Source organism: Erpetoichthys calabaricus, chromosome 15, assembly GCF_900747795.2.
Source record: "Erpetoichthys calabaricus chromosome 15, fErpCal1.3, whole genome shotgun sequence".
In the NCBI taxonomy this organism is placed as follows: Eukaryota; Metazoa; Chordata; class Cladistia; order Polypteriformes; family Polypteridae; genus Erpetoichthys; species Erpetoichthys calabaricus.
The window spans coordinates 4,243,481-4,257,956 of record NC_041408.2 but is presented as its reverse complement, the minus strand read 5'-3'; the positions used below and the strand labels follow the sequence as shown (position 1 = coordinate 4,257,956).

General features: G+C 42.0%; 1 protein-coding gene across 1 annotated transcript in view; it reads right to left on the bottom strand.

Annotated features, from left to right (window-relative positions):
- Positions 1 to 14,476, bottom strand: part of gzf1 (GDNF-inducible zinc finger protein 1) — a 35,455-nt gene that overhangs the window by 6,246 nt on the left and 14,733 nt on the right. Inside the window, exons 8-9 of the mRNA XM_028820406.2 lie at positions 11,158 to 11,223; positions 1,523 to 2,909 (exon numbers count right to left, since the gene is read on the bottom strand). Of these exons, the coding sequence (XP_028676239.2) occupies positions 1,523 to 2,909; positions 11,158 to 11,223 (1,453 nt within the window). The remainder of the gene's footprint in view (positions 1 to 1,522; positions 2,910 to 11,157; positions 11,224 to 14,476) is intronic.

The window sequence follows — 14,476 nt, the reverse complement described above, 5'->3', positions numbered from 1 at the left end:
GCCTGATTACTGAATTGTCCTGTCAGAGGATGTTTCTTTCTTTAATAAAATGTGAAATTTCGACCACAGTTGTGAAAGTATTGAGGAGTAACAACTACTCATCCGCAAAGTGGTAGTCCATGCAAACTCACAGAGCAGGACCACAGAGTTTAAAGAACATAAAAAAAAAAATCACCTGTCGTTTGCGGCATCGCTCTGCAGAGTACAAAAACTGCCACTGGATGTAACACCAGCACAAGAACTGTACATCAGGAGCTTCATGAACACAAGACATTTGACAAACAAGAGGGGACCATTCAGTCCATCAAGCTTGTTTGTTTACCTAATAGCTAAGGTCTCCCAATATCTCATCCACGTACTTCTTAAAGGTGTCACAGTTTCGGATTCAACTACATGTCTCTGTAGTTTGTTCCAAATTGCCACAGCTGTTTGCTTCCTGGCTTCAGTCCTAAACTGCACTTCCCCTTAATTTTCACGGGTGTCCTGGAGTATGTGATTTATCGGTAAGCTGAAAGAGTTCTAGTGGAATTGGTTTCCAAGGCTAAGTGGCCACACAAAAGCTTAAGATCACTTTGTGCAATGCCAAACATTGACTGGAGTGGTGGAAAGCACGGCACTGTTGGAATCTGGAACAGTCTGTGTTATCACTTCCAGGAGTGTTGCAGATGCACAGAAAATAAATACAATTAAATGTGATAAATACACCAGGTTAAAGAAACATTTTATAGCCAAAAAAATGTAACCATAAAGAAAGCAAGCAAGCAAGCAAGCATGACTGCTCTACAAGACCATCATTACCCCAGACCATGGATCATCAACTCCGGTCCTGGAGGACCACCGTGGCTGCAGGTTTTCATTCTAAACCTTTTCTTAATTGGTAACCAGTTTTAGCTGCTAATTAACTCCTTTTACATTCATTTTAATTGACTTGTTTTTAAGATTTGTTCCCCTGAATTGCTTTATTTCTTTCCAAAAATGGCACCCAAACAGAAATGAAATGTGAAGTGAGGGAGCCAACAGAAGACCAGCTATGTCAGCTCCTCAAATTCCAACCAGTTGCTTAATCAGGATCTGATTCTCGCTGTTAATTAAACTCTTTAATTCCGTGGCTTGTTGCAGCTCTCATTGTACAATAGCAGACATTTCTGAAATTGTTGATTTTCTCTTTTCTCTTAAAATATTTTGGGGACCTGAGCAGTCTGAGGTTCCCGAGACCGTCATCGTTCTTTATTTTCAGATACTGTATGATGGAAACCAGTTGTTTTGGCTCATTTTGTATCTCACTATTGTTTGGCTGCTATCTAAGGAAAAAAACAATTCAAGAGGAAAGTCAATTAAAATTAGTTCAAAAGAACTTAATTAGCAGCAAAAACAGATCACTCATTAAGAAAAGAGTTGGAATGAAAACCTGCAGCCACGGTGGTCCTCCAGGACCGGAGTTGGGGACACCTGCCCCAGACAGCACAGAAACAGATGGGCTATGTATAACATAACTCAAAGACTGCTGCTTCTCCCACTTTACCTCTGATGTGTCTTAAGAGCAGAAGGTTGGGTGAACTTGGCTTCACAATCAGTACATTCATAGGGCTTGTCTCCAGTGTGAGTCCTTTCATGAAGCTTGAGAGCAGTTTTCGAGCTGAGTCCCTTTCCACATACGGGACATATGTGTCGCTCGCTGCCTCCCTCATGAACCTGCAGCACGTGCCTCTTCACATCTTTTCTGCGCTTGAATTTCTTGCCGCAGATCTCACAGGGGAAGAGTCGCTCATTGCTATGGACGTGTCTCTCATGGCTTTTGAGATTGCAGCGATTCGCAAAGGTCTGGTTGCAGGTGTCACAGCGATAAATGATTTCTGGCATGATGCCATGACTATGCTGAATGTGCTTCAGGTAGCTTTTCTCATATTGAAAATCCCGCTGACAGGCATCACAACGGAATGCTCCACCCTTCTTCTTTCGGTCAGCGTTTTCCAAATCCTTTGCTGGGTCGTCGTCCATATCAAATTCAACATCAAAGAACTCTTCGACAACATCCCGTCCAACCTCAGCAGCTGCATGATCACTCCCAAGCAGTTCTTGCTCAGATCCCACTTCCTGAATTCTCTCCTCAGAGTGTGGTTTTTCTCCTTCTTCTACCTTTGGGAGCAGAATTGTATTCACTGATGAATTCTGCTCTGATAATTGTGCGGCTGAATTAAATTGCTCCCTAAGTTTTCGGATGTACTTCTTTTTTGGAATATCTACAAAGACTTTCCGTCCAGCCAGCCTAGTGCTAGATCGTCTCATCTTTCCTTGAATTAATCTGCTACTTTCTTTCCTTTGTTCTCCTTTCTCCATTTGCTTTGCTTTCTTATCCAAGTTGTCACTCTTGCCATGTCCATCTGATGGACCAATGGACTCAACTTGGCCACCTTGCATGTCCTCTGTAGCTTGAAAGTGAAGATCCTGTTGGCTTCTCTCCAGTTCGGACTTGCATGAGTCAAACGATTCTGGAGACGCCGTCCTCTCTGCCCTCTTATCTACTTGTTTACAGGCCTCCAGCAAATCAGGGCTACCCAGCGTTGTGGCCACTTGTAACATACGCTCAATTCTGTCCTCTGAAACATTCACAGTAGCTGTATAAATAAAGTTTAGAAAACACTCGATATCTGCAGTGGGCATCTCCTGTAATACAATGGGGGCCGCAGAGCCATTTTCAGCCTTTTCACACAGAAAAAGTTCTTGAAAGTACTTGCTAGATGCCGCCAAGAGTATCTTATGGGCTTTGAACTCTTCAAGAACACCTTGGTGCTCAACCCGAATTGTCACATCACACAGCTGCTCCAGGCATCTCAGTCGGTGCATTTCATGGAGTACATTGGAGGGAAAGCAGTCTGACGTCAGATGAACGACAGAGGTGCTCATATTCCCTCAATTCAGGTCACTAAAAGAAAAAAGAAAAAACAGCCACTCGGTTATCTATTCAAGTCTATTCAACTACTGTACACAAAATTGGTTGAAAATTGCTTCAGCAAATGAGGTCAGATCTGGTTGGGCAGCATGCACTGGTACAGCACGTTGCTGCACCCACCCCATGACAAAACAGCTCGGGATCCTGGTTGGCAACCCCCCAAGCAGACACGAGGTCCAGTCCCAGCCCCAGAAATGGCCATCTATTTGCTGCAGCCAGGTGTCATGTGGGCGTCCCCTTGGCCCGGTCCAGCCACTTGGGTCCTCAACAATGAGGATCCTGCGAGCCAAATCACCCCCAGGGAATTATGTCACATGGCCATAGTACCATAATTGATGCTCCCTGGCAATGCAGGTAATGTGCCTCATTCGGGATTCAGTGAGCAACCGCTCATTCGACACAAAGTCAAACCAGTGGTACCCAAGGACTCTCTGAAGAGACACAGTACCGAATGTGTCCAGTCTTCGTCTCAGGTCATTGGATAGCATCCATGTCTCACAACCATATAGCAAAACAAGAAGCACTAGGACTCTAAAGACTTGGGGCCTCATGTATAAACGTACATGTATGTTGCGTACGAACGATTCCACACTCAAATCGCGATGTATAAAACCTAAACTTGGCGTAAAGCCATGCACATTTCCACGGTACCTCATACCCTGGCGTACGCAATTTCTCCGCTCGGTTTTTCAGACTGGTGGCACCCAGTGTCAAAGCAGTGCTACTGTTCCTGTGTGCGTACCCTTTCTTTCTTAGACCCACATTCCTGACACGGCTTTATAAATACACTGAAATTAACTGCATATTGTTTATTAGTGTAATGCATCTGATTGTAATTAACCTGTAGCAACATAATGGTCCAGGGAATAGCCATAGTATTCCAAATACCATAACTGCTTTAGCGTTGTTATGCTCACTGCATCTTCTTCTTTCAGCTGCTCCCGTTAAGGGTTGCCACAGCGGATCATCTTTTTCCATATTACTCTCACTGCACCACTCGGAATATTTATATCACTGTATCTGAGTGGGGAATCACAGCAGCAGCTGATCGGAAAGAGAATTATCGGTATACAGTTTCAAGCACACACTACCTCAGCCACGGCGAAATGCGTCAAAGCCTTTCCTGTACGGACCTCGCGTTTCAGAAACAGATTCATCCCAAGAACTATAAACGCACTCAATCAGTCCATCAAGTGCTCCTTGTAGAACTGTTTGTACTTATAAGTACAATTACCTCACTGTAAACTTGCACTACTGTTATAATATTGCACAACTTGCGCCACTTTATAAAGCGCGTATGATGACGATATTATTTTTAAGATGAATTGCAGCAAAATATGTTGCTTATAGTATACAGATAAAACTTTAACTTCATTTAAATAATCAGTATTGTTAATAATTAAACATGTGAGGACACGGTGCCACAGCGCTAGCTAGTTCACGGATAGCTCCTGCCTTGCGCTGTATTCTTGCTGGTGCTAACGCGACACTGGAAGGATAGACGGATAGAATAATTAAGCATGTACTACAAAGATATTTCAATGTTCCTTAAAGTTTTGAAGAATCGGCGTTCAAATCTTACAGATGGCTTAACGTCTATTACAAAGCTGCTTAACGTCTATTACAGAGCTGATTGTGTGGCGATTGGGTATTTGGAGAAAGAAAAGTAAGGACAGGAATTGGAGGTTAGTACGTTTGAAAGAGACAGTACTTCTGTAATAAATTATTTCATCGAAGGTCGCACATGACGCAGCAAGCCTCTTACGGGAGATATGAACAATCACTGTGCCACCGTGTTCCCATGTTTAATAACATGCTTTCATTCCTATCATCATAAAAAAAGATATCACGTATACATCTCAGTATTTTAATTATTCAGAGAGCTGTAATATCACGAATGCAATGGATTCTGTGTCCTGTCGGAGAAAGAGAAAGAACGGAAGCACGTAGTGATTCACACACACAGAGCACATAGAAGATCAAATACAAAATAAAGGTGCTACTTGAGAAACTAGTAAAATAAACGATTTTAAGATGAAGTTTATGATGCTCTACTTTAATGACAAAATAAACTACGTGATTAAAGTGGAAATTTTGAGATTAAAGTTGACATTTCGTACTTTTTTCCCCATTATGTGCCTATTTTTTTTCCCTGTACCCTAATAAGCTTTCATATGACAATCAGACGGTCCACTACGAGTCGCCGTTTCACGCCGACTTTGATATGTGACAACTTTTTTTTTTTATTTCGGGCACTGTGCGACTTTGTGAACTTGAGCTTTCGAGTGTCTCCGACACTATGTCACTCGATCAACTTCCTTTAGTTGATTATATCACTGTTTAAACCAACAAATAGTACGTTTTTCCTTTGCCTCCACTTGGTATTCGCTGAAATTCTTACATTTTCTCCCGTGCTTTTCCCATTGTCTTTTCACAGAAGGCTATTTATATTGATTTGCATATTCAAAGAGGCATAATTCTGGGAGGAGTTGGGGCGGGATAGCAGGCGCGTGCACGTGCGTTACTTTTCACGCTGATCGGGATTTATGTAGTGGAAGAACGTGAAAGTTTGCGTAAGCACAGATTCCTGCATCTGGAATTTTCTGTGCGTACGCACATTCCCGCTTTTGTGCTTATGCCATGCCATAGTGCGAGTTCTACGCATGGCGTTATACATGAGGCCCTTGGACCTTTGTCCTTTGACAAAGATATCAGGAGCGCCAGGCACCCCTTTCCAGAGACCTCATGACCCCCCCCCCCCCCCACCCCATGCTGTCCCAATCCGTCTACTGACTTTATAGGAAGAGTTAACAGAGACATGAATGTTGCTGCCAAGGTAAGTAAATCTCTCAACGCAGTCGACACTCTCTCCACAAAGACACACTGCTGATGGCCGTGCCCAAGTGGTTATTAAATGCCTGGAACTTGGTTTTTATCCAGGCCACTTGCAAGCCCTGACACTCGGACTCCTCGCTCAGTCTCGAAAGCTCCAATCAGAGCCTCTATTGACTCTACGAAGATCACAGCATTGTAGGCAAAGTCAAGATCCGTGAATCTTTCTTCACATACAGACACCCAACATCCAGTCCATGCAAGCATTGAACGGAGTAGCAGTGAAAAAACACACCTGTGATTAACCCTAAAATCAGTTGTGAAGAATGCAGAGGTCCTGTCTCCAAAGCCTTTTCCACAAAAGCCAAAACTGAAACTAAACACAAATCAAGGTTTTTACTTAGAAGTCTTTCAAAATAAAAAAAAAAAAAAAAAAAAGAAAAACACACAGACACCATACACAAAAACCAAACAAGTTCTACTGATGGTAAAGAATGTGGCATATCATTTAGGTTCGACCCTTCTTACAGTGACAGCTCTATTCCACATCACTCAAAAATTACATAATACAATTTACAAAATTACAAAATATTGTATTTACATTACTATTTATGCAATTTAAAATATAGGTTTCATGAAGTTTCAAGAATTTGACTGTGAATCAAACTGTGGGCCAACACCAATAAAAACATGCATTACTCCAAAACAGCTGAGTGGATGATCATAGGAAGTTGCCTATATATTACCATTAACCCAACTTAACTCTTTCAAGGCGGGTGTCGACTTATAATGACATACCATAGTGTCTTCATACAGTGTCTGGCCACTACAACAAAGTGTTCAGCACTATGATCAGCTGATGCTGGTACATCACTTTCGTTTGTGATCTCCCATTCCCTTGCATCAAAATCTCAGTGCGATTAAGCCCGAGTCCAATTCAGCCATAAAACGCAAAACTTTGTCTATGGAGTATTTTGCTTTGTGCGTACGCTTAGCTCTCTCGTCAAATCCACCTGTAGCTCCAGCGCCTGCATGAAGATAGCCAAAAAATATTCAGCCCTCAAAGAGTTAACATACAAAGTTCATGGAGTTGCAAACATTTCATAATGAAGATAGAGAACAACAAAAAAAAATAAAAAATGTTGCCCAGCCTAGCTTACATGCTGTATCAATAATTCAGTTATTCAACAAGCCATCCAGTTTGTTAATTTGTGATTAAACGTCTATTTGTGAAACCACAGGAAACCATTAAATAAAAAGAAGTTGCATTCATGATGGCAACCCAGCAAAGAGTTACCACAATTATGGAATCCAATCAGACACAATAAGAAGAAATTCTTGACGCACGAGAGCAGAAACACTAACAGACAGGTAATAGAGACGATGGCAGTGACAAGCAGCAATGACTTTACACAAATACCTGGGCAATGCTTGGTACTTCAGTTAGCAGTGAAGTAAAATGAAAATAGCAAAGGAAACAAGCATTTAAAGTTCCGGTAAAACTTTCATAATTTCTTATAATAATATAATACAAAATAAAAATGTCAGCCAACTAACCAATAAGGGCAGGTTTATACATGACATTTAGAATGCATATGCACACGCATCATGGAAGTCACGCATTTCCAGTGTTCCTTTGGACGCGTCCTCTGAGCATGTCCTCAGAAATTAACGCTGACGTATGCTTGAGTTGCACACACACACAATCCACCCATATTTTTGGTGGTACTACAAGTTTTGGTACGCGACATAAACATCGTTGTTCACTATTAACATGTTGACAGCAGGCTTGCAGCTCCATCAGGATCAACCTGCGTTCTTCAATATTTGATGAATGATTCGATGTGGTGAAGCAAATCATTACACATAAATGCTGACATGCAAATGTCTTCATGGTGCTTTTCTTCATCCATTTCTCACATTGGTAATACACAACATTTGTACTGCCTATCGTAATGACGCGATACATTAAAAGCTATCACATACTGTCTGGATTTTCTGCATCACTGTTGCCATCTGTTTTTTTTTTTTTTTTGCACCTACGCAACAGCATCAGAATGCAAATAAAATTTTTTTAACTTCTTTCTTCCCTCAACTCACAACATGGTGTAACGAGAGGTTGTTTTCTCCCTGTGATAATTTCTCGCACTGACACTTGGTGGAATCCTCCAGATTTACATAAAGTATGCGTGCAAGTATAAACGGTACACTGCTTAAGTGTGTGAGCTAATCCTTGTGTACATCGAACAAATGTGCACCGAGCAGCTTTGAGGACTTGGATGTGCTGCTATGACAACAAATCCAGCAAGAGTTTCCAAAAACCGACAGATCCAGGATCAGGCCAAATCATCAACAATTACATCCGGCTAAACGAGTAATCCATGTACGAAAAATACCCCCCTCGAATCAGCCGAGTCGCTCTTCTCTGTTGTTATGAAGTAGGCAAGGTAGACTTTGATTGACAGAATGTCAAGAGTAGGTGGGAGATGTTTAAGCTATAAAAGTGGAGACTGTTTTAATGCTTTCATCTATGCTCCTTGGGGACAAGCTGACAGAGATGGGAGTAGATTCATACCTGGTGGTATGGATCGTGACTCCTGTCAATAATGGAGAATCCACTGCATCCACTGAACAGGATCATCTCCTGATCATCTGCTGTCACCGTCCTGCTCCACTGACAGACTGAGGAGATTGTTCCTCCCCCGCACTATGCGACTCTTCAATTCCACCCGGGGGGGTAAATGTTAAAATTATACAAAAGTTATTGTCTGTCTGTATACCTGCATTGTTATCAATCTTTAATTTTATATTGTCTTTATCAGTATGCTGCTGCTGGAGTATATGAATTTCCCCTTGGGATTAATAAAGTATCTATCTATCTATCTATCTATGACAGGGGCAGGCAATGTCGGTCCTGGTGAGCCGCAGTGGCTACAGGTTTTCATTCCAACCCAATCATTGCCAATCTAAGACCTTATTTAATTTTATGGCTTCTTAGTCTGTGCAATGTAAGGCTCTTATATCGTAGATTTTTTTCCTTTCCAAGGATATCATCCAAATGATTTGATGCCTAAAACAGATCATTTTCAGTCTGTCACATTTTTCTATTAAGTGTTTTATTAAATCAAACAGTGCATGATGAACACACACAGATGTAATTGGAAAAAAGCTAGCTGGAGAACTGCTGGCTGCTTTGTCTTTTACATCTTATTGCTAATAAGGAGCAATTAAAACACTGAATGCAGCAGTTTAAGATTGAAATAAGCAATTAAGGTTGGAGAACCTTAACAAGCGAGACCACTAAAATGAAGCATTAAAATGTCACTTAAGCAATATGTGCTTCATCAGCAATAATTGAGTTCTCGTTAAGGAACTGGGTTGGAACAAAAACCTGCATATACTGCGGCTCACCAGGACCGACATTGCCCACCCCTGTGCTAGAACCCAGTTCCTTAATGACAACTCAATTATTGCTGATGAAGCACATATTGCTTAAGTGACATTTTGACGCTTCATTTTAGTGGTCTCGCTTGTTAAGGTTCTCCAACCTTAATTGCTTATTTCAATCTTAAACTGCTGCATTCAGTGTTTTAATTGCTCCTTATTAGCAATAAGATGTAAAAGACAAAGCAGCCAGCAGTTCTCCAGCTAGCTTTTTTCCAATTACATCTGTGTGTGTTCATCATGCACTGTTTGATGTAATAAAACACTTAATAAAAAAATGTGACAGACTGAAAATGATCTGTTTTTGGCATCAAATCATTTGGATGATATCCTTGGAAAAGAAAAAAATCTACAATATAATAGCCTTACATTGCACAGTCTAACAAGCCATAAAATTAAATAAGGTCTGAGATTGGCAATGATTGGTTTCTAATTAAGCAATTGGGTTGAATGAAAACCTGTAGCCACTGTGGCTCACCAGGACCGACATTGCCTACCCCTGATCTATGATGATTCAGGACTTTAGTCTGCGGTGGGTTGGCACCCTGCCCAGGATTGGTCCCTGCCTTGTGCCCTGTGTTGGCTGGGATTGGCTCCAGCAGACCCCCGTGACCCTGTGTTCGGATTCAGCGGGTTGGAAAATGGATGGATGGATGGACTTTAGTAGCATTAATGCTGATCTAGAACTTTAAAGACCTCCTTTTGTTAAATTAAAATATTGCAGATTATTTTATTATGGGCACAGGAGTCAGGGGAGACAAGAGTCCGATTCATAAATGAAAAGTTCTACTTTTGCTTTAAGTCTGCCGCTGTAAATGAACCTAAAATACACAGCTGTGGGATGTGAAATGAAACTGATGTACCTTAAGAAAATCAGGATGGGCATAAGGAGAATGTGAAACTTGCACACAGACTGCTGCCAGGCCAGAAACAAATCTCAGAAACATGACAATGAATTCAGGGGGATTTTGGAGGTCAAGTCAACACCTTGATCTCAATCGAACTGGACATCTGTGGAATGTGCTGGAAAAAAAAGTCTGATCAATGGAGAAAAACATCAGCTGCTAACGTCTTGGTGTCAGATACCACAGGGCACCTTCAGGGGTCTTGTTGAGTGCTTTTGGTGGCACGAGGGGGACCCACACAATGTTTTTAATGTTATGGTGATCGGTGTATATGCAGTAGTGTTTTCCGAATGTCCGTATACACAACAGTTCGAATATTTGGAATTAGCATTGGCAAGCAGCCGAGGAGGACGGTGGGTATTAAGAAGTCTTAAATAATAACGGACTAACTTACAAAATCACTGGCTCCCGTCTGCATATCTGACAGGCACTCATTTGAAAATTTAAACTTCTACAAAAAGGAACTGGTGAGGCGGAAGGCGCATTTGAAGCGATCGGTGGACTTACTGCCGCGTCCACAGCTCACTCCTGTCTTGCCAGGATAGGCGACTCTTGATTTTTTTTTACTTATTACTTTTAAAGCTCTTCAGAAAATGGACGGAAGTAATCCAATATGACGGCGATCTCAGGTATTCAGTCTGTACACCTGCAAGGAGCCAGGAAAGTCAAAGCGTCCACTTCCTTCGGAGAGGCGGCGGCGGGTCTCAAAGACGTGCTTCCATTTTTGCGCGTGGATCTGGAGATCCGTAAAGTAGCCGCGCTCGTTTCATTCAAAGCAAAAGTAGCGTCGGCGACTTCCACCGTGACTTGCTTTACGGTACAATGGGGCAGCGCCGAGGCGGGACAGACGCACGCGCGCACAAACACGAAGCGCTTTCGCTAGCAAAACAACTGCACTGCGCCGCCAGCAAACACAGACGCCGAGCAACACGCGAGCTGAGGCCGGCTGACTACGCGGAGCGCGCGCGCACACACATACGAACACACACACCAGGCACAGCCACACGGCGCGTCTTCTTTTCTTACCGTAAGCCCGGTAAAATGGTAGCCCATCAGAATCTCTGCCCGCCGATGCGACGCTTGTTTCCCGACCTGAGACACAGAGAGAGGGAGGGAGGAAGGGGGAGGGGAAAGGCAAGTAAGCCTGCCGCTCGGCAAGACGCTTCAATACGGCGCCGCCGCCATGTTGGGAACAGAAGCGAGGCTGCGCGCGCTGTGGAAAAGGCGGCGGACTACGGATACCGGGAGAAGGGGGTGTAAAAAAAAAACAAAAAAAACACACATACAGAGACTCGCGGGCACACGCACACCGGGGTTCGGGGGAGAAAAATAAACTGACTACCGTAATTACCGGATAGGGTCCGTCTGGTCTCGGCCGCTCAGGAAGACCGGCCAATCCATAATGGAGGAGAGGTGGGGCGAACGGCGCTTGGCCTTTTACTTCCGCGCAATCTGTAATTTCAATTTACTGCCTTTTAATACACAAAGTGAGATTAAGAAATCAAAGTAAAATATTTACAATATTTTACGCTTGTGATAAATGCGTTACTAGGGCAACCCTCGAAATTACCGCAACTCGACTCGTCTGTTAAGTTTTAAACAGCTGGTATTCGGTCACGTCAACTTGGTCTAACAGTTTTTATTATTTTGTTGAATAATTTTTGTCATTTCAAAAGTGGCATTTCTTTAATTGCTTTAGTACTTACACCAGGAGCGGACTGGGCCTCAAAACCGGCCCGGGTATCCTTCAACGGGTGAGGTGACGAGGTCGACCCATCCGGCCCGTTATTCATTGTAATTGTCTTCAAATTTGTGAGGAGTACGCGGCTCGCAACTTGCTATGAGGCTGTGATATGAACTCAATCTAAACTGTGGCCAAAGTCAATCTGGACACTGCTGTTTAGACACAACTTAAAACTTGACGACATGCTTAGAAATTAAATTTAATGAAAAATAAAAATTTAGTAACGCGGCATACACGTTATTGGAGTAAATGTCATGTCCAAGTGCCAGTAGACTAGCAGCCGCTCATTTACAATGGAATAAATTATAACCGAGGTTATAATGAAAACCTCAAATAGATAGATACTTTATTAATCCATCCATCCATCCATTTCCCAATCCGCTGAATCCGAACACAGGGTCACGGGGGTCTGCTGGAGCCAATCCCAGCCAACACAGGGCACAAGGCAGGAAACAATCCTGGGCAGGGTGCCAACCCACCGCAGGACACACACAAACACACCCACACACCAAGCACACACTAGGGCCAATTTAGAATCGCCAATCCACCTAACCTGCATGTCTTTGGACTGTGGGAGGAAACCCACGCAGACACGGGGAGAACATGCAAACTCCACGCAGGGAGGACCCGGGAATCGAACCCAGGTCCCCAGATCTCCCAACTGCGAGGCAGCAGTGCTACCCACTGCGCCACCGTGCCGCCCTACTTTATTAATCCCAAGGGGAAATTCACAATGAATTGAAATGTTCCCTTAACTTAATGATAAACTATAAATGTTAAGTCCTAATACGAAAAATTCCAATCCTGTGCTTTATAACTTTATTTCATACTAATAATCGCAGCTGAAAACCACTAATTATCGTTCACACCAACTACCAGAAAACAATAAAACACATAATACATAATCTAAACAAATTATTAGCACCTAAGATTTTAAATACTACATATGAGATCAAATGAATTGCAATAATGTATATGCACACCGAAATGTAGCGGTATCAAAACAGAAATTGCCAAAAGGCAGTTTTGACCAAGTTTTTCACTGCAACATTGTGTACTGAGAACTAAAACAAGTTGATGAAGTAATACGGTATATTATATAGGACTATATAAATCGCAGTACCGGACAGATGTTTAGTAGTTTAGAAAATTCATTTTAATATTAAACAGTAACCAGTACATAACATTTTATTTCATGAAAGGGCCGGCCCATGACCAAACCAGAGTCTGTGGCCTCCCGGCCATTGCACAAATGGCCAGTCCACCCCTGACTTGCACGTTTGGAGCGACAGGCGGAGAGGAGTCCCAAATCTTAAAGATTTCTTTATATGAGCTTTTCAACACTTTTTTTTAATATTGTAAGAATTTTATTTTCTTCATCTCTCGGTCTATCATATAATGCCTTTTATATCTATTTATCTAATTCTATGATCCTGCCAACTATACTAAAATTATTATTTTTTTGTTCTTTATTTCACCTTATACAATTTCTTGTATTAGAAATTTGTTAGTTTTCGCAAACCCCTTGGGGTCAGAGCACAGGGTCAGCCATTGTACAGCGCCCCTGGAGCAATTACAGGTTAAGGGTCTTGCTCAAGGGCCCAGCAGAGTAGGATCTCTTTTGGCACTGACGGGGATTCGAACCAGCAACCTTCTGGATACCAGCACCGATCCTTAGCCTCAGAGCCACCACTCCGCCCCCAATTGTTCTATTATATAGTGCCATTCATATCGGTCTATCATTTAGTGCCTTTCATATCTAATTTTGTGATCCTGCCCACTATACTAAAATTAATATCTATCATATAGTACTTTTCATATCTGTTATATAGTGCCTTTCATTCTGTCTATTGGGTGTGGGTTTGGTTGACTTCATAATGTGATGTTTTATTTTTTTATTTCAATTCAAAAGTGGCATTTCTTTAATAGCATTAGTATTTGGGATGATGGGAAAAAGCAGTTACAACACTTTAGATCTGACTATGGGATCTTTGTAACATTTAATAGTCTAAGAATTTTATTTTCTGCATCTAGTGCCTTTCATTTTTTCTGTCTATCTGACAGGTGCACTTTTGGTTTACTTCACAATGAGTTATTTTGTTTTATCATTGTCATTTCAAAAGTGTGATTTCTTTACTCACATTAAGTCTTACAAGTTTGGGATTATGGGAAAAAGTATTTACAACTCTTTAGATTACACTATGTGATCTTTTCAACATTTAAAATCATAAGAATTTTATCTTTAACTTCATGTGTATTGGGGCAGTTTGGCTTTTACATCATAACATGAGATTTGCGGTTTTATTTGGGCAAAAATGGACTCACTTATCATACTGCACATTAAACACATTGTCATGTTAATTTTAAATCACCCCCTAATGTGACCGTGAGGTTTATCTTCAGCCAATTCAGATGTAGGCCCCTACATCAAGCAAGCAAGCACAGTGGTAGCACTCCACAGCAAGGAGACCAGGGTTTGCATCCCGGCTCCTCCTTGCATAGAGTTTGCATGTTCTCCTCCTATCTACATGGGCTTCCTCCCACCATTCAAAGACATGCAAGTTAGGTGAATTTCCAACACTAAATTGGCTTGTGTGTGTG